Source organism: Nannobrachium achirus (genome assembly GCF_963921795.1).
Source record: "Nannobrachium achirus genome assembly, chromosome: 12".
Taxonomy (NCBI): Eukaryota; Metazoa; Chordata; class Actinopteri; order Myctophiformes; family Myctophidae; genus Nannobrachium; species Nannobrachium achirus.
In genome coordinates this window covers 28,087,801-28,108,195 of record NC_137832.1, presented here as the reverse complement: position 1 = coordinate 28,108,195, position 20,395 = coordinate 28,087,801, and the positions used below count along the sequence as shown (strand labels likewise).

General features: G+C 41.0%; 2 protein-coding genes across 3 annotated transcripts; both read left to right on the top strand.

The window, feature by feature from the left end:
• The first annotated feature begins 487 nt into the window (after positions 1 to 487).
• Positions 488 to 6,525, top strand: chmp7 (charged multivesicular body protein 7). Its single transcript, XM_080738942.1, has 10 exons — positions 488 to 949; positions 1,609 to 1,780; positions 2,442 to 2,627; positions 2,821 to 2,954; positions 3,622 to 3,670; positions 3,774 to 3,893; positions 4,567 to 4,665; positions 4,771 to 4,828; positions 4,941 to 5,279; positions 5,939 to 6,525. The coding sequence occupies exons 1-10, from the start codon at positions 687 to 689 to the stop codon at positions 5,992 to 5,994; spliced, it is 1,476 nt and encodes a 491-aa protein (XP_080595068.1). The 5' UTR covers positions 488 to 686; the 3' UTR covers positions 5,995 to 6,525.
• An 889-nt stretch (positions 6,526 to 7,414) lies between these two features.
• entpd4 (ectonucleoside triphosphate diphosphohydrolase 4) lies at positions 7,415 to 17,564 on the top strand. Of its 2 annotated transcripts, none has more exons than XM_080738187.1 (13): positions 7,415 to 7,506; positions 7,843 to 7,972; positions 8,099 to 8,296; positions 8,440 to 8,645; positions 8,948 to 9,098; positions 10,401 to 10,504; positions 10,885 to 10,944; positions 11,557 to 11,687; positions 12,670 to 12,836; positions 12,976 to 13,300; positions 13,724 to 13,809; positions 13,903 to 14,064; positions 14,935 to 17,564. In XM_080738187.1, exons 2-13 carry the CDS (start codon positions 7,965 to 7,967, stop codon positions 15,167 to 15,169), a joined length of 1,833 nt encoding a protein of 610 aa, XP_080594313.1. In that variant the 5' UTR covers positions 7,415 to 7,506; positions 7,843 to 7,964; the 3' UTR covers positions 15,170 to 17,564. The 2 variants fall into 2 exon arrangements, with proteins under 2 accessions (XP_080594313.1, XP_080594312.1); XM_080738186.1 differs by having other exon boundaries at positions 11,557 to 11,711.
• Positions 17,565 to 20,395: the final 2,831 nt, after the last annotated feature.

The following is a 20,395-nucleotide window of genomic DNA, read 5'->3' as shown; positions in this document are numbered from 1 at the left end:
CCTTTGAAAAAATATGTAATGGTAGACTACTACCGAAACTTAAGTTGCCATGTAGAGTTCTGCTGATGCACTTTCAATTTGGTAGAATATCTACCAGGCTATATTCACACGGATTGTAATTTGTATTAAATAATGGCAGTATGCATATAATACAAATTAAATCATCCACTTCCCTGATTTTTGAGTTTGCTAATTTGCCAATGTATTAGTGAATGAGCCAATAAATGAATAAACATGAATGTGCATGTTTGCTTGGATGCGCAGAAACGGCGCAACTTTGAGGTCCATCGTTCAAGCCAAGGAGGTGCGCATGTTCTGTGAATTCATACTGCCTGGGCGGGTGGACACTGCTCACATTACGAATAAGCTCCGCATACTCGTACCGTTCTGTGCTTTACCTCCAACGTACCTTATGTATTTGTGACGCTTATTGATAAGCTAATGTGTATGTGTTAGCGCTCCAGTCCTGATTTCCAGAATCGTTAAGACCGTGTAGTAATCTTTACAATAACACCCGACAATAAAGAGGCTACTAACTTAGCACTTAGTAGCTATTTTGCTGTTAGTTCCGTGTACACTGACATGCTGCATGTTGTTGACAGTAGCTAGGGCTGTCTGTTTACAAGCTGTCTGCCAGCTAACGTTAGGTATTCAGGCGTCTACGTTTACAGAATTTGGAGGGGAACATGTCTAATGCCACGGGAATGGCTATGCCACAGGATTGGGAAGACGATGAACGAATGAATTTCTTGTTTTCCGAGTTCAAAGAAAACCGAGATGTGAACACAACGGACTGGGACAGTAAGATGGACTTCTGGACGTCCCTGGTCATCCAGAGCTGCAGGAGTCGGGGAACCGTGTGTGTCAACCTGCAAGAACTGAACAAGATCTTCAGGAGGAAGGGGACTCTGCCTTTGGGCTTGCCTATGGTCATTCAGTCCATGGCCAGGTATTAAAACTAAGTACAGTACTTGAGTACATGTTACTTTACACCACTGAATAGGCTATAGCAAACAAATGAAATATCCGACAAGTCAAAGTAACACATAACTCTGAACAAGGCATTGTCTTCTACTGTCTGTTACTTGGTCAAGAAAAATACAGTGCAATACTGAGTTCTCAAAAACATAATAAACAAAACACATGCCTACATTGCCTAGTGTATGCCACTGCCAGGTACAAAATATCTGCTCTGCAAATAATATAGAAACGGTATCAATCACATCTGACAGTGTCTGCTACTGTCTGCAAAGCCAACAAGATCTGAAAAGAACAGATCAGTGTCAATCTCAAATGCAAAGATAAAAGATGTATTGCACAGTTACATACCAGTGTTAATGTTTACAGACATTTGTCCCAGACTTAGATTTAGACTTCTTAGTCTTTTGAATAACACACAGATGTGTCTTCTGAAATAGTTTGTCTAGTCTTATCAACAAAATATCAAAATCTTGTAGTCTTAGGCGTAGTCGACTAAATTAACTCTGCCCCTCAGTCCAGACTGCAATTTAAAAACAGAAGAGCAACATAACAGTAAAATATATATATTTTTCAGAATCACTGTGTGCATACAGATTATTATTTTTTCCTTGTTTCACCTTTTTACAGGGCTGGGAAGATACAACGAGAATCAGAGTTTGCAGCAAATGTGGACTCAGGCTGGCTGTCATGGGGTGTTGGCCTGTTACTGGTGAAACCTTTGAAATGGACCTTCTCCACACTTCTGGGAAGCAGTCGTGTAACTTTGGAAGAATCTTTTGTTGTCATAGAACTTGTAAAGGTAAATGTAGAATACATTTGTGGTTATTTTTAACAGCAAGGACTTAAAATAAGTTGATATCAAATTGGTTTGCCACATAATTTTGTCACAGACACCCAAGAGTGTACAAATGGACACTCAGTCTCCCTGACGCGTGATTATGGATCCCACTGGGAAAGATGGATGGAAACGGCATAGAGCGCTCGTTTTCACAGTTATTGTCCACAACACTGCAAGCGGCGCGAAGGCCAGCGGACCTTGGTCAGGGAGTTACGAAGCCGTGGTGAATGCAATCGTTATATTACGGCCTGGGCAAGCGCACGATAAACGCAATGATAATTGGGGTTTGGTGCACCTCGCGCGGTCCAAGAGACTACAACGGAGCGCTCCCTATGTCCGGTTCAGCCAATCACAAGCTTCAAAAATGAGTCCGGGGCGTGGTTATCCATCTTTCCCAGTGGGATCCATAATCACGCCTCCCTGACGCTCCATTTGTACACTCGTTACCTGTACCATTTGGTTCCTAACTTCTGTATCAATCATTTTGTGAGGGACCCCCTGGAACCCCTTCATGTACGCGACTTTGAAAACCACTGACAAACTATTTTAGTAGACGAGGAAAGTTGTTTGGCGACTTTGGCAGATAGTTGTAAAATGTACATTCTTCACTTGTGTCTTACAGGAGAAAGCAGCAGAATTGCTGGCTGCGTACCAGAGCAGTGCATATAGCAGCCGTTCTCTCCTGTCCTTTCAAGAACTTTGTGCACTATCCTCCCATGTTTGCCCTGATGAAAGTACCCTCTGTATGGCTGTGCTCCAACTGCAGAGGGAAAAGCAAGTGATAGTTTCATTGCATGAAGGCGAGAAGGTAAAGTGTAGCCTGAAAACATTCAAGGCTGTTACAGAGGTGTGAGGTTCATTCATATACAGTACCTAAAGACATGATGATGGATGGGAAAGTTTACTCAGTGACAGATTTAGTAATACTTTGTGTCTTGAATTTGGGACACTCATAATCTAATTTCCATCTATTGTCTTTGTGTGCATTTCACCCGTAACAGATTGTCAAGTTTTGTCGCCCTGGGCAAGATCGCGTCTCTCCGGTCAGCGACGTAGATATAGGCATCTATCAGCTGCAGTGCAGTGAGAAAGTTCTTGGAGAGAGAGTGGAAGCACTGGGTGGTGAAGCTGAAAAGTATGACCATAAAGACCTAAACTCTCTCTCTCTCTCTCTCTCTCTCTCTCTCTCTCTCTCTCTCTCTCTCTCACACTCACACACACACACACACACACACACACACACACACACACACACACACACACACACACACACACACACACACACACACACACACACATTTTGTTGCACAGTACATTCTACTCTTTAGTTTAGTTTAAAACCATCAGTGTTTATTTAACTCTGAAAGTGTGTTCACACAGGAGGCAAAGACATTCTCTGTGTGGCATGATTACTTACAAAGTCAATGCAAAGATTTGAATTGATGCGATGCTACATAGGGTGGCTCGAACAAGGTGAACTGGCCTTAGTTATTTCACCCCAACTACACAAAAAGCTGTGTGTTATTAGCAAATTTTAGTGAGTACTGTTTCCATAGTAGAGTTTGACAGCGTTCATGTGATTTGTGTGAATAGGCATATTTGTCTCAGTGACCAAAATATATTTAAATATATTTGCCTCATGTCATGTGGGAAGGCACCTTGAGAGTTTACAATTAAAGGTCTATTTTGTTACATTTGTACACTCTCAGAGTAACACATTTTTTTAATTAACACTGAGCGTTTACTGGGAGTGGTTTGAGTGGGATTTCTGCTGATGATAGATTGTATTATCTGTGTTGCAGGTGCAGAGAAGAAGCAAGAGCACTGCTTCGGGAAGGGAAGAAATCGCAGGTTTCCCACTATTGTCCAATTGCTAAACCCATTTATTACACTGTTGTCACCTTTTAATCCCATTCGCACTCAACCCTGGTCATATCCATGGTGTATTCCACAGGCTCTGAGGTGTTTGAGAGGCCGGAAAATGGTGGAAAAGAGAGCAGACAAATTGTTTTCCCAGCTGGAGACTATTAAAGGAATCCTGGACAGGATAGCCCAGTCACAGACTGATAAACTGGTAACATTGATTCAAATTCAGTGATAATGTTGGTAAAATGCTCTGACATAAATGCAAAACATAATGTGTGTTTTAGTTATGGTCATTCATTAAATGCTGCCTGATTCACAAGAAGTTCATCATAACTTAACTTTCAGTTCTTGTTAGGGCTGCCCTCTCATACTAAACCAAATGGTCAGTTTGGTCTTAATCAACCAAGAATTTATTTTCTTTGTTGATGATTAATACATTTTCTACATTAATCTATGAGTTATTTCCTGAAACATTATTCACACATCTCTGGCATGCACTAGATTACATGACAGATTTGTCGATTACAACTAATCGATTAGTCAATGACTATAAATTGACTAGGCTATTTTGATGAAGACAGCCCTAGTTCTTGTTGAGTGTTAACCCGTCTGTGCTGAATGGACAGACAAGTTAAGAGTCAACCTCACTCCTAGCACATCACTCCTCATATTGTGAGCAGATATTAGAAAGGCATGTTGTTTAGACATCTGCTAGGTTCATTCTTTACCTGGTGTCCCAGTTTCATCTATTATTTACCTTGTTTATTTAATTTATTGACTTATTGAGCTCTTGCTTACTCTGCTTATTCCGATTTTGCACTTGTAGGTCGCACTAGATAAAAGCGTCTGCAAAATGCCTACATTTTAAATTGCTTTTGTAGGTTTTACAAGCATACCAGACTGGAGTAGCTGCCCTGCGTGTCTCTCTTAAAGATGTGTCAGTGGAGCGTGCTGAGAGCCTTGTGGATCAAATCCAGGAGGTCAGACCTTCTGTTAAGGAACAAGTTAACATAACATTTTGCTGTTTCTTTTCATGTTCACACCACTAATATATATATATTTTCTATTCCCTTTGATATAAGCAGTTATGTGATACTCAGGATGAAGTGAACGAGATTATTGCTGGTGTCGGGTCCAGCTCAGGTGTGCTGTCTTTTCTGTATTTCTGTTTTTGAAATGTTAACTTCAAATTATACACAATCAAGTAAACTGAGTTTCAGTTTGATTTTAAGTCTGTAAATCTTTTGTTCTTTAGTGGATGCAGACACAGAGGAATTGGAAGAGGAGCTTAAATCTTTGTTGGAAGACTCGAAGCCAGATGGCGTCTCAGGTTTACCTGAAGTGCCAACCAAACCTCTATCACCTGCAGATGGCATCTCAGGTTTACCTGAAGTGCCAACCAAACCTCTATCACCTGCAGATGGCGTCTCAGGTTTACCTGAAGTGCCAACCAACCCTCTATCACCTGCCAGGGAGACTTGGCTCCCTGGCAGCGATCTGCTGAATTCTTTGCCCATTGTACCTCAAAGCTGCTTCAATATTGCTGATGAGGAACTGGAGAAAGAATTGAATCGCCTAACCCTTGCAGATTCAGGTTAGCTTGCTTCTCTCAGCTCACAGCGTGGCACTGAGTGCAGCGCTGCGAGCTTGTAGATCTGCTATTTTTGAGTCTTTTGAATCCTTCTAAGGTTTTTTGAAAAACCTATGTTTCTATGTCAGTCGTTCTCAAACTTTTTCATGTGAAGGACCCCCAAAATGATATGTATTTGGCCACGGACCCCCATCTCAAAACATTTCGTTCCGGGGACCACCCAGAAGAACAAACGTTTGCTTTAAAAATACATATTCAAAGATTTGCACACATTTTCACGACTTTTTCAAAAATAGCAGCTCTACAAGCTCGCAGCGCTGCACTCGGTGCCACGCTGTGAGCTTGCATATCTGCTATTTTTCAATAGTTAAAGCATTAAATAAATCTAGGCCTAAATTTAACACCGGGGGTGATACCTACCATGTGATGCGATTATTTCACATCAAACTATTAATTTGGTGATGCCTCATTCATACAGGTGGATGGTTTTATTCACTGTGAAATTGATCTCGTTTCCAAAAATAAAAAAGTTGCTTAATCGCTACGTTATGTTCGCATTCTGTGTGGATGTACTCAAAACATAACCAGCCCCACAGTAACACCCAGCTGTGAAATAAATGGTCCTTTCTTCTATCTCTCCCTCTCTCTGTCTCATACACTAGGTTTTCAACAGAAGGAAGTGTCTTCACCAGCAAAGAGGTTAGAGCCTGCACAATGATGGCGACAACAAAGAAATGGCCAGAATCCTTAAGCGTAAATCCTAAAAAATAGCAATTACAGGGTACCAGAGAGCGAAAGGTTTGGCATGGCACTTTACTTCATCACAAATTAAAACCCCTTTGCCGTGGTGGCATGCCAACAAACGTATGTTTTTCTTTTTCTCTTTTTTTTTTTCCATCATGAAAGTTCTATGTGGAGTTATGTTTTTAACTCTGTTGGTGTGCCATCACAGTTAAATTTGTAATATTTTCGAATGATTTTGAACAGCTTGTCTTTTATATGGTGTGTTAAATGTATATAGTGTGATGTTTGTAGCCTAAATGTCCAGCATGGACAATACTTAACCGTGTTTTAAGTGGCCTTTTAAATCTAAATATACAATAATACGATAATAAACATTCATGCCAAAATTCTATTATAGGCCCACATCTACAAATAGGCCTACTGCGATGCCTGAACGTGTTAAGTAGCCCACTGTAAGTGAGTTTAACCAAATATGTTTTAGAAAATAAAGTTTATTTTAAACATACATGTGTCTGGGTTGAATGTGTGTGGCTAAGCGGGGTGTCTGGGGGTCCTCCCCAAGAAAGATTTTAACATTTTAGATGTAATTTCCTGTTTTCTGGTGAATTTGGGGAGTTTGATTCCAAATTCATGCAGGAGAAATTCAGGAGACATGACAATTCAGGAGCACCGAAGGAGATGAGGTCAAAATTCAGGAGACTCCTGCCGGATTCAGGAGGGTTGGCAACCCTGGTGTGTGGGCGTGAGGGTGTGAGAGATTTTGTGCATCATTCATTAATGTGTAATAGTGATGTTACTGATGTCAGACTGCACTGCACACAGGCACAACACCAGAGGGAGCTCCACTGATTTTGTTCAATTCGTTCTACTGCTATGCCACCAAAATAAATGAACTACTTTATAGATTTTTGATATTCATGAGCTGTATGCCATGAAAATTCAAACTCAAGGTTTTAATATTTCACTGCATGCCATGTGCAATGTACCTAGAATATCGTTTTTTTTATTCTATTACAGAAGAAAATGAACTTACACAATATTCTATTTTCTCTTAAATGGATCTGTACCTGTACTGTGTACATAGACAATAAGTTTATTGCTAATAGTGCTGATGTCTTTTAGCCTAATTTGCTGTAGGCCTATGTCTTAATGAATTCAATACACCACAATGGAAACGAGACCCTATGGCTGTCTGTGTTATCAATTTAGCATAATCGCACCCCTGTAGCCTACTATTTACAAACTGGTAAAGTATTCAATCCATAGTGATTCAATCAATCAAACAAACAAACAAACCAATGGTAGGCGGATCCATGATTTCCTTCCAGACGACGTGGAGGTAAAAACAAACGTACCCACGACTGCCACGTCACTGAGCAGCAGAGACCCAGACCTGCGTCTGCTGTTGACGATTAGCCTCACTAGCGGCTAGTATCTGGACGGCAGCGCGATCTTCTTTAGCTTTTACCCGAAAGGGTCTTAAATCGTAAGTATGACATGAGTTCACAGACCTGGATCTTAAAACGATTGTTTTGTTTACCACTGCTCCAGAGCAGACAGGGTATTAGCAGATGTTAGCGGTTGTCAGTTTGCTAAAAACATTGCTGCAGCTTCAGTGTATTTGAGTTGTATGTCTTCAGTCTTTACCACCCTCGCAGACATAAAACCTATGAGTGAGAATACAATGCATTCATGCAACGTCATCAGTTACTTGGAACATTCTGTTTTTTCCCCAAACAGCATTCATCCAGGGTGGCCTAAATGTACAACCACTTTTGGACTTGTGGTCTTGCTCATTTGTCTACTAATTTTGTGCTGTCAGGGTAAGATCATGGCTAGAGTTAAGAGAGAAGAAACGAGGATGGGGCTCTGGTGCTACCAACCTCCAGCTGGCTGTCCCATGACGTCTATAATGATCTAAACGACCTCAAGAATACACACAACATGGGAAGGTAGGCACTATATAGGCAGGTGTACTTTAACTACTTTGTCAGTCCTTGTGCTTGGAAATGCAAATTAATTCATTACAATTTAACCACCCATGCATTCAGTCTCTCCCCTCTTCCATCTTTTGACAGGATCAGCTTCTCGTGCCTTTTCCCAGCATCCTGGCATTTCAGTTTACCATCTCAGGTTCTTCCTCGGATCCTACTACCTTCTCTCAGACAGTGGTTCTATATCGGTCTGGCAGTGGGTGTGGTGGGACTCATTTACCTCTTGCTTGTCATTGGAAAGGGACATGACAGCTGGATCAGAAAGGAGAGTCACTTCCACAGGTGAATTAGTGAGAAGTCATATGAAGATGCTCTGTGTTTGGCTTGAGTTGAAATGTGATTGAGTTTAACAGAATGCACGTGACGATGCAAGTTAATTTTTTCATCCTAATTTGTACTCATTTTTGGATTTTGTTGGTCAAAAGGCATTTGGCCAGGCTCAATGATGTGGAGGCTACGGACACCAGTAACCCCAATCTCAACTATGGCCTTGTGGTGGACTGTGGCAGCAGTGGCTCTAGGGTGTTTGTGTACTGTTGGCCCCGGCACAATGGCAATCCTCATGAACTACTGGACATCCGACAAATGAGAGATCAGCACCGCAAGCCAGTAGTTATGAAGATCAAGCCAGGTGAGACAAGCAGCTTGAGGTTTTTCATGACTCACGCAGTGGCTTTGTATGAACCACACTGACCTGACCACACTTTCTATGTAAACAAGCATTTTGGTATTACCAAGTGGTGCTGATATTTGTATTTAGTTTTTATTATTATTATTATAAAATAATAACAAACTAGACTAGGGGATCCCCAGTTCAGTGATTATTTTGGGAGGTAACAGCCTGAAAAGGTTGAGACTTATCCCACACAGAATGATGGTACCATTGTTTATCTGTCTTAACCATATCTAATTATTTTGTGTTTGTGCTCACAGGTATCTCTGAACTGGCCACCTCACCTGAGAAAGCCAGTGACTACATTTATCCATTGCTTAGCTTTGCAGCCCAACATATCCCCAAAAACAAGCACCAGGAAACACCCCTGTACATCTTGTGCACAGCTGGAATGAGAGTCCTTCCAGAAAGGTACAGTTAGGCCTCATTTCTAATGATATGGCATTCACACTTGTGGCGAAAAAAGCAACAGGCTACAAGACATTTTCAGTGGACGCCAGCGACATGCAGCTGCAAACTGATACCCAACTCTTAAATTGTTACTTTGTGACAGGCATGACTTGCTACAAGCAAAGTTCAGCTGGCTTCAACATAGTTTTGTGCTCGAATGACGCAGTGAAGTGACTTGAAGTGTCAATCAGTCATATGTTTTTGTTTCACCTTTTTCACTCTCTTCTCGCTCTCCAAAATTCCTGCTCCATTACGTGTAAGAAAGAAAAGCTCAGTCTTCCTGTTAAGCAGTTCCCTGTGCTTTACTATCCTTTTAATTTAAGCACTGCGGACTGTGACTCGGCAGCAATTGTAGCTCCTGGCCACGCTTGTTAGTTGTGTAGCTTTTGTTGCCACTAGTGTGAACACGGCAAGTATGAATTGGGCTTTAGGCCAGCTCAATAGTCTTACAAAAACCTCAATCATGAATTGTCAATTGTGCAGTGGAAAAGATATTAAAGGCTCAAGTAACATTTGAACCCTAATGGCCATATTCTGGGCAGGTCATAATAGGCGAGCATTTGCAGAAAATAGAAGATCTACAACAGGGGTGCCCACACTTTTTTGAAGTGAGATCTACTTTTAAAATGACTTGCTCAACATGATCTACCCATCCAAAATGTTTTAGCTGAGGGCCTGAGGGGGGCTTTGGAATAGCAGCACTGGCGTTACATTTTTAGACAAACACACTTACTGTAAGGCAAGGGGGAAATAAATGGGAAATACTGGGGGAAATGTCTTCATCCCATTCTTTATGGAAGTGGTAGGTTTTGGGGTTCTTTGTAATGCTACTGACTCTTGAACAAAGTATTGCATTGGAGGTTTGCCTACTTTAGAAGCCATGAAGAGAGCTGACAGGCCCTTCTTGATGTCATATTGACATATTCTTTTCACATTTTAATTATATATTTTAGAGGCATGTCATGTGGTCTACCTGCACACCCTTGGTGATCTACTGGTAGATCACGATCTACCTTTTGGGCACCCCTGATCTACAAGCTCACAATGCCTTGTGAATTTGTGACGTGTTATGAGCTTTGCAGATTACCTTTTCAGAAAATATATTTGGTGTACAGGGAAAAAGGATTGGGAAAAGTATAGAGCCCTTGGGGACCCTCGGGACGCCAGTCAATGAGACCCGCCACAACAGCTCTACCCGCCTGAGGAGCACTTCAGCGACGCTACTCCTCACTGCTCACTTTGCCTTATTTGTTTTTATCTCAGCCAACAAGAGGCACTTCTTGAAGATCTTCGGACGGACATCCCAGTCCACTTCAACTTCCTGTTCTCTGATTCCCATGTGGAAGTCATTTCTGGCAAGCAGGAAGGTAGGCAAAATGACAGATGAAATGAGATAAAATCGTTGATCTTGAGGGGAAATCTATTTTTTATTATGAGCCAATAACAGGATACTACAGATAATGCCATATTTGAAGGAAGATGATTTTAGCAGCAGAATATAAGTATACTTAAAATATATGCTCATACAGTAGGTGTGGCAGGGATGTGTATACTGTAGATATATCTACAGTAGGTTATGTACAAAATGTATGTATGCATACAGAATAAGAATAACTGTGACAACACAGGGCCATCCTATCTGATTCAGGTTGAGTTAGTTTGCATTGTTATAGTGCAACAATTGCATTGTTATAGTACAACAATTAAAATATTCTACAACTTCCCAAATGTGTGTCTACTGTTTTAGGTGTTTATGCGTGGATTGGGATCAACTTTGTCTTAGGAAGATTTAACCATGTACATAATGGTAAGTGCCCAAACAGGAGTTAACAGGAGTTAACAATCTGGGTAATATGACATTCACTTATTGTTGATGCATAAATAAGTACAATAAATCCAGGCTATACAAAATATGTATTTACAGTATAACCCAATGATGATCTATAACAGATTGTCTTTTGTGCTGAAAAACGTATAGCCATGTTCTATTGGCCTTGTGGTTAGTTTATTAAGTTACTATGAAAAGCTCTACCGTCTGTCCGTAACGTCCGTCTGTCCGTAACATGACGTCACACTTTTCCCCCTTACTCTTATCTCCGGCACCATTGCCCCTATCCATGCCAGACTTTGCGCACACACTCTTTGGATGGCAAATCACAACCTCCGCCCCTGATTTCACACATGGCCCTCTTCTAGCACCACCATCGGGCCAATTTTTGCAAAACACATTTTTTTGGCAGTTCTTACATATTTTGGCCTAAAATCACGCAAAGCGGTACACAGTATTTCTAAAGTCTTGTCATCAACATGGATCTGTCCTATTTCCCATATTCCCTCCCGATTGAAGTTTCCGATTAGGGATTCTTACTGGTATTAATTTGCATTAACATGTGCCATGTTTCTCTGGTTCCTAAACCAGAAGGGGAAGCTGTCGTAGAGGTGCAGGTCCCAGGCAGCGTCCAGCACGAGGCGATGGTGAGGAAAAGGACTGCTGGAGTCCTGGACATGGGTGGCGTCTCCACACAGATTGCATACGAAGTGCCCAAAACTGTAAGCTTTGCTTCTCCACAACAGGTTATTATCCACAACCAATTCTGTTTTTTGTGCTGTCTCTGATTTTGTTGCTCACCCCTTTTTCTTTTCTTCTCACCCTCCCACCCACCCACCCACCCCAACTTCTGTCATTACCTGGTTAAACCTGTATACACCATTTCTGTCCTGTGGAGATGAAGTACAGTACTCTTCACTTCATCCAACACTGTTGAAGGCAATACTGTAACACAATGCAAGTTATCCATGACTAGGGATGGGACGATAAGCGATATTATCGTTTATCGTGATAAAAAACACTCATGATAATCGTATCGTGGAGATTTAATTCATCGTGATATCGTCCTCCGTCATGCACTGGGATCAATTCACCTTTTATTTGCTGAGCTGCATATCCAGTACCACTTAAACCCTCTATAATTGGTAAAAAGGACTTATAATATACATACTTGATACATTATTTTTTTCACTCTCGATCAAATGTCTTTGCCAAAAAATAGCCGATCTACAAGTTTGTTTGCGACGCGTTGTGAGCTTGTAGATCGGCAATTTTTTGGCAAATGTTCCGCCCCATAGGATAAAGGATTTTGATTATCGCGATAATATCGTAAATCGCGATTTATTTTGTCACAATAACCGTGATATGAAATGTTCATATCGTCCCATCTCTATCCATGACACACTAGATTGATATTTGGGGGTTGTTAAGCATTTCTATTCTTATCCATTGATGGTGTACTTGGCTGCATGTTCTCCTCCTTGTGCACATTGTTTTCTCCCTCTACAATGCTGCCTTATGCCATCCAACTCTAGCTTCACCTGTAACTCTTTAGTTTGTTGTAGCCTCATCTAATTTAGTATTTTAATATATTGTATATTAGGCTTGTGGGCTTTCTGAAATAAAGATAACTTAATGGAGCTAAAAGATGTCTGGATGGTGGGCTTGCATCATAATTTCCTAGCTGATTTATATGTCTTGTAGGAGGAAGTTGCCAAGAACTTGCTGGCAGAGTTCAACTTGGGGTGTGACGCACACCGCACAGAGCATGTTTATCGTGTGTACGTGTCCACCTTCCTGGGTTTTGGTGGGAATGCAGCACGCAAAAGATACGAAGACAACCTTGTTAGAAATTCTGCAACTCGAAACAAGTATGACAATTATTTTTATATTTTGTGTTTCTTTTAAGACTGACTGACACCGCTTACACATTAAAACATTCATTTACTGTGTAGGAGCATACTATTGTTATCCCTAATGCCATGTTTTCCATATTCTTACTTCTGCCAGGTTCTTAGGCCAGCATGTAGGTGAGACAGCTGAGTCTCCCCTGCTTGACCCATGTCTACCCACAGACCTACAAGATGAGGTTGGACCGACTGGCCAAAAGCTGTACCTGCGAGGCACAGGGGACTTCGATCAGTGCAGACAGCTTCTCCAGCCTTTTCTCAACCACACCAACGAGACCCACACATCCCTGAATGGGATCTATCAGCCACCTATTGACTACAACAACAGCCAGTTCTATGGCTTCTCTGAGTTCTACTACTGCACTGAGGATGTGCTACGAATGGGTGGGGATTATAACTCCTCAACATATGCCAGAGCTGCCAAGGTAAGCTAAGCTGAGTTTGGGAGGGGGGTTGTTGATGACCTACATTAAAAAGGTGGTGGATATTCAACCACCGGGTGACATTTGATTAGTCGGACAATGACAAGGTTATGTTCAGAGAATCAGGTTTCTCAAGCAGAAAGCAATATAAGAAAGACATTTAGTATCCAGGACTGTCCTTATACAGATATTAGCCAAAACAACATGTGACATAGGTAATGTTTCTGCCTTTAAAATAATTGAAAGGCAACAGACTCCACTAGGGTGACATAAGGTTAATTTTCACCTTGAAAATTATGAAGTCCAGACATACATGCACTGATATGTGTCTGAATGGGAAAACCTGTTTTATTGTTGCTTTCTATATACATGTATTTTAAATCACTGTAGAGAAGTTAATATGGCTGGCCATTATTACTTCCCCAGAGTTATTGCGCCACCCAGTGGAGGACTTTGAAAGAACGCTTTGACTCGGGCCTTTATGCCTCACATGCTGATCTTCACAGGTTGAAGTAAGTTTCGCAACCAGAGCAAATTCCTTGTTGGTTTATAGGCGTACCACTGTATCCAATTTCAACATTATGTCATTAACATTGTTTGTGCAGGTACCAGTGTTTTAAATCATCCTGGATGTATGAGGTATTCCACTCGGGCTTCTCTTTCCCTACAAATTATAAAAATCTGAAGACTGCCCTGTTGGTTTATGAAAAGGAAGTGCAGTGGACACTTGGAGCCATCCTCTACCGAACACGTTTTCTTCCACTGAGGTAAGACAGCAGGTTAAGATTAAGAAGGCAGTGATAACTATTGGTCTGCAGCAGCGGGGGACACAGCAGTGGTCTGCTAAATATTTAATTCTCAGATGGAGCGTCTCTGTGTGGAAAATGCTGCCCCACACACTCTTATGCCAACAAGCACCAAGAAGGATTAACATTTAGTGGAATGGCATCTTACCTCTTGGTGCCTGTTGCTGCAAGCGCCTCCCGAATTCTTTATGTGAGGTCCAATGAATCGGGTCCCTTATGGTTCCAACTAGGGATGCGGTATCGGTACTCGTGGTATCGGTACTCGCCCCGATACCGGCCTATTTTGCGGTATCGGTACTCGTCCGATACTGCTCACAAAGCGCCCGAGTACCCTGTGTGTTCCGTCACTTCGCCTTTCTCTCTCTCTTAAAGTATGAAAAGTAAAAATACAAAATGTTTGAGCATAGCAGATCTAGAAGATCATGCACAGTACAGGAATTTCCATGGGCTAAACCTGAAAAAAAAAGTGAAATGTGTGGCAGTTGTGCCATGTTCTGGTAAAGCAATGCAATTTAATGTGTTATATACAGCCAGAAAGTGAGGAACATCTGATAAAAAAAGAAAAAAAAAGAAAAGTAATTTAAAGTCATTTTGTATTATTAATTGTACTCGTATCGGTACTCGGTATCGGCGAGTACTCAAAATGAAGTACTCGTACTTGCTGAATATACCGTATGCAATACGCCAAGCAGAAACCCCAACACCCCAACCTCTGCTATTTCCACCTGATAGTTGGATTTGTTCATTTCAAGCTTTTCTCGCCAATGTCTGGTAGTATCGCCTCTCTTGGCTAAGCCTGTCTAACAAAAGTGTTTGAATTTCCTTTTTCAGAGACATACCGCAGGAGAGCCTGAAAGGAGTGCATTCCCACTGGCGGCATAGCTTCTCGTTTGTCAACAACCACTACTTATTCCTGGCCTGTTTCCTGATCGTGCTGTTGTCAATTCTGCTGTATCTATTGCGTCTTCGTCGCATCCACCGACGAGCAGCTCAGCGCTGCACCCCCTCCTCTGTCCCATGGTTGGAAGAGGGCCTGGGCTCCCCTACTCTTCCTGTCATCCTTTAAATTGAAACTAGAGCCTTAAAGCCACTGGAAACCCAAATTCATGATTTTTACTTTATTTATATACGAACCAAACCCAAATTCACGATAACCGTCTTTGTAATTTAGGGGCTTATGTACATAATATCAAGCGTCCAAAAAGTATTAGAAACTCCAAATTTGAAATTGTGTCATTTAAGTTTTATAATCTATCTGACTGGGTTTGAGGAGGATGTGGTTATGCTCAGATATTTATTACCAAAATTATGCAATTAATTACGCTAACCAATCAGGTGGAACAAATCTCTCTCTTCTCGCTCAGTATTTCTCTTGAGTCTGAGCCAACTCATCTCTCTCTCATCACGTCAGCTGATCACATAAAGTATGTCTTCCATATGATCATTAAGTAATGTTACTAGATGAGTCCCTTGCTTCTATGATGCAGTCCAAATAAAAAAGTTAACCACAAAATCAAGTTAAAACAACCCTAGTTTTACATAGAAAAGATTCTGTTCAGATGCATGAAAAAGTAGCCACTGTTGAGATTTCAATCATAATGCTAGAGTCTAGGCATTATGATTGAAATTTCAACTGAAAAATGATGTCCCTCGGGACTTTTGAAAAACATTAGACCGAATGAGAGTTCGCAAATTTGTACATCGTAAAACAACTCACCGAACATTTCGGTCGAAGTTTAGACAGGCCTTTAGACAGTCTTCAGAAATGGTCTGAACAGCAGAATTAGCATTACCCACAACACACAACACTGTTATGAATGTTTATTTTCAGTCTAGTTTTTGTAGACACTTAATAATATGACACTCAAGTTTGATATAATATATTCATTTTTACTAATTTATTTCAAGCAAAGTTTCCAGAGGCTTTAATGCACAATAGGTTTGATTCTCCAAAGGCTTCTCTGCCCTAACCCATCAAGTCCATTCAACGGAGAGATTACACAGAGACAATGAACATTTTAGCATGATGTGTTTTCGGACCTGGTTCTGCCTTTTTTAAGAATTTTATTTTGAAGTTAACTTATTTTGAAACGTATGTCTTTCATGTGCTACAAATGTGATTTGAGGAAAAAAAGTATACATATTCTAGCCTGATACGCTTCCACTCCATGACATTCAAGTGGCAGCTGCCCCCATTTTCTATGGAAAATGAAAATGTCAAAGGCAATTCTTTCTGGCAGTTTGCTGGCAGACAATTTCTGCATTAGATCAAATCTCCATGGAATCTCTGTTTAACCCATTTAGAACGGGTACAAATTATAGTGTATTATTATTTTATGCTCTAACTATTGAAAAATAGCAGATATACAAGCTTACAGCAAGCTTGTAGATCTGCTATTTTTGAAAAATCGTGAAAATTAGAATTTTGACCCGATTCTTTAAGTGTCTTTTGAATCCTTCGAAAGGTTTTTTGAAAAACCTGTGTTTCTATATGTCAACAATCCGGCCAGCCATCGTCAAAGAAAAGGTCCTTTTCACTTTACTGGAGCTCAGTTAGTCTGTTCTTGAGAGATTACCATGCCAGTGGTTCTCAAACCTTTTCATGTCAAGGACCCCCAAAATGATATTTATTTGGCCACGGACCCCTATCTCAAAATATTTAGTTCCAGGGACCACCACCCAGAAGCAACATTTTTAGTTACAAACGTTCGCTTTGAAAATACATATATTCAAAGATCTGCACACATTTTCATGACTTTCTCAAAAATAGCAGATCTACAAGCTCTCAGCGCGGCACCGAGTGCCGCGCTGTGAGCTTGTATATCTGCTATTTTTCACTGGTTAAAGCATTCAATAATTCTAGGCCTAAATGGGTTAAGGGAATATCATCATTGCTCAAGATGTATCACCTGGGGGATTCTTTTTTTTTAATCCTTGTGTGTGCACTTGCCTTTTATTTTGCCTTTTTAGATGCATGATAACTTAAGTTTTGTGTGTTTACTTTTTTGTGTGTAGGTCAACTATCATTTCCACAGTAACCTCTGATCACAGATGCGTTGCCAACGCGGCACGAATGCAATATGATGATTTTATTGTGGAAAGGAGCACTTTGTGTGGAAAAGAGAAAACGAATGTATGGTACTGCTGTGCAGGAAGGGGATTTTGTCATGTAATGTGTAGTCTTGAACAGCTACACCAGTGCAATATTTTTGCTCGTCTTATCACTGTTAGAGACACTACATTTCACATCAGTTTAAATTGAGCTGTCAATCACTGTAGACATCCTGCCATGGAATGGGATTTGATTCATTTTGATACACTTCCATGCATTTACAGAATATGCAGAGCTTCATTTTCTGGAGCTGTCATGATCACTGCTGTAAGGGATGGTAAATGAAAGCACATATCCCATGGTTTTTATTCAAGTGTAGTTAACTGTTTGCACAAACAAGAGATTTTGGCAACCCTATTGCAATTCAATAATAAAAATGTATTATACTGTGTCTTATCTAGTTTCCTCAACAAAAAACAAATTTCAGACTGGCTAAAGAAGCAGGCTTCTGGTCAGAAGGTTGCTTGCTCAAGTTCCTATATTGTCTTGGATAATCTGAATGGGAAAATGCATGAAATAATCTTCTAGACCCTCCACATGATTTTAAACTGCTCTTTGGCAAGGCCTCTTAACTGTCAGTTGTTTTACAGGGTATTTGTTCCCATTTATTCCAGATGACTTCACCAATGCAACGTGGCATGCCGCCTGCATGCCACGTTGCATTGGTAATCAGCCTGTGGCACAGTTGAGGTGTTATGAAAGCCCACATTCAGCATCATCTGCATTGTTGGGGCTGGTTGGGACTCTCACCTCCCTCTTGACAGAACCTCTCATATTCACTATGACAGGGGTCTTCAACAGGGGGTCCTCAGAGTTACTACAGGGGGTCCTCCAATGCTTTGTGTGATAGAAACTTTTTTACCTCCTTTTTTATATTAACCACTTGAACCCTAGCATTCATATTTGGAGAACTTAAGCCAAAAATAGCCGATCTACAAGCTCACAACGCCTCGCAGCTGGCACAGAGCTTTGGTGTATAGGGGAAAAAGAGCAGACTAAGTACAGAGTGAAAGGTCAAGTTTTTTTTAAAGTATTGGTGGTTCAAGTGGTCAAATATCTGAAAACGCATGATTCCAAAATACACTGATGATGCTGTCAAAAGATGAAACTATATGGAAACAGGTTGTGGGGGTCCTTGCTTCATCTCTCTCTCAGTCTCAACTAAGGGGTTCCTGGCCTGAAAACATTGAAGACCCCTGTACTATGACTGAGGTTCAAGTCAGGAGAGTTGGCCAGCCAATCAAGCAGAGTAATACCATGGTTTACAAGTAGTTTTATCACTGTGGAGAGGTGCCAAGTCTTGCTGGAAAATGCATCTCCGTAAAGCTAATAACTGCATTAACTGGACCTGATAAAACACATTGGACCAACCAACACCAGCAGATGACATGCGATTTTTGCAAAGCAGATTTTAAACATATTATTCCTAGATGGTTTGAAATGTGATTCAAATCTGATTACTAAAGATGCCTCAGTCTGCATACTCAAACACTGGAGCCTGGCTTCTGGCTACTTCGTTAATACTAAGCCTACTTTGTTAAGTATATGACATATGGTCCAATTTGGTGCTCAAGCTCAAAAAGGACATTGGGGTCATCTGATGACCTATCTTAATCTTTAACTATCACCAGAGAGTCATATGTCTGAAGTCTCTTATTAGTATAAGACGTTTGAGAAAACAAAATGGAATAAATACATTTAGTAAATTACAGTAGTGGAAGTACAAGAGCAACATCTCTTTAATAATTCAGGTTTTTCCTGTTGCAGTGCAGAGCTGAGGTTTTAGTTTACTCGTGGTGAAGTGTGAAAGCCAGCTGTAACAACACTGGACAAGTGGGCACTTTAGAACCAAGAAGTTGCATGTGCTGAGTCATGCCTGCTTTGGCGAACACACCAACAGCGACACTGCAACACAGCGACACTGCAGTCCGTGGGAAAGAACATGTTAATGGAGCTTATGTTTCGGCCAATGAGTGACACAGGATACTTAACAGATCCCGCTCACAACCAATTAATTAAGACACTGATCATGCATCAATAAAGACCTACAGTACATCATCATGATGTGGAGATAAAATATGCAGTAGAAAATAATTTGCAAATGGGCCCTCAGATATTTTCTTGTCACTATTACATGGTGAAATAGCACTGATGTGGCACTGTCAGGATGCCGTAATGCCAAGACTAATGCTATGACCCATCAGAGATCACCTCCTTTGAAGGATGCGGCCCCTGAATTGTGAAACAGCTATGTCAAGACAAACGTTGGCTATAGGCAGGGGTTGACACTAAGGTCCCATTGGGCAAGTACAGGTCATTTTCTACTTGCCCAAAGGTCATGCCCACTTGCCCGAAAAGTAAATCATCCATTAGAAAGTAGTAAAATTGTAATCGTTCAATTTAACACTTTAAAAATGTCATACCTCAGTTTTTATCCAAATACCTAGTTATGATTGAATATGACTGGGTTCACACCTATTTTATATTTAAGTGTGGCAACAGTGAAAACAGCACATTATAGGTAAACAGTGCTTTTATTTTACATTCCACAGACCAGGAGACAAAGCGATTTGGCCACATTCAGGTGTTTAGACAGATATCTCGTACTGTGTTTATAGACGATTGTGTCCCCTTTCAAACGAGCACTTGCCCGGTCGGACAACCTGAAAACAAACTCCACCTGCCCCAAAGTTGTTGTTTTTTTGTGTCAAGGCCTGCTATGGGCATTCAATTTTAATCTCAAGGTGAAATTCAAACTTCTGGGCTGCAACAAGAGTCAGGGGATGACACTGACTAAATGCCAGATTATCAATTATTAAGAGTAAGAGATGTAATGTGCACATTGCATCAGTCACTTGATCCTGTAGGTTCACACTCTATAACATCCGTAGGATCAGACCTTTCCTCACCCAGGAGTCAGCCCAGCTCCACATCCAGATATCAGTCATATCAAAACTCCACTACTGTAACTCTCTCCTCACTGGCCTCCCAGCATGTGCCTCTCCAAATTGTCCAGAATGCCGCAACAGTCTTCAACCAGCCAAAAGTTTCATGTCTCCCCCCTTCTTCGCTCCCTCCACTGGCTCCCGGGAGTAAAAAACACTGATGCTGGCCTTCAAAGTAGCCAAACACCTCCATACCTTCAAAGCCTATATCGAACCCTACGACCCCAACCGTTCA

Coding starts and splice junctions, on each gene's coding strand:
- chmp7 (XM_080738942.1), top strand. CDS start 687: ATGTCTAATGCCACGGGAATGGCTATGCCACAGGATTGGGAAGACGAT. Junction 1,781..2,441: donor TTGTCATAGAACTTGTAAAG/GTAAATGTAGAA, acceptor TGTGTCTTACAG/GAGAAAGCAGCAGAATTGCT. Junction 3,671..3,773: donor GGGAAGGGAAGAAATCGCAG/GTTTCCCACTAT, acceptor TGTATTCCACAG/GCTCTGAGGTGTTTGAGAGG.
- entpd4 (XM_080738186.1), top strand. Junction 12,837..12,975: donor AATTCTGCAACTCGAAACAA/GTATGACAATTA, acceptor TACTTCTGCCAG/GTTCTTAGGCCAGCATGTAG. Junction 13,301..13,723: donor CATATGCCAGAGCTGCCAAG/GTAAGCTAAGCT, acceptor TTACTTCCCCAG/AGTTATTGCGCCACCCAGTG.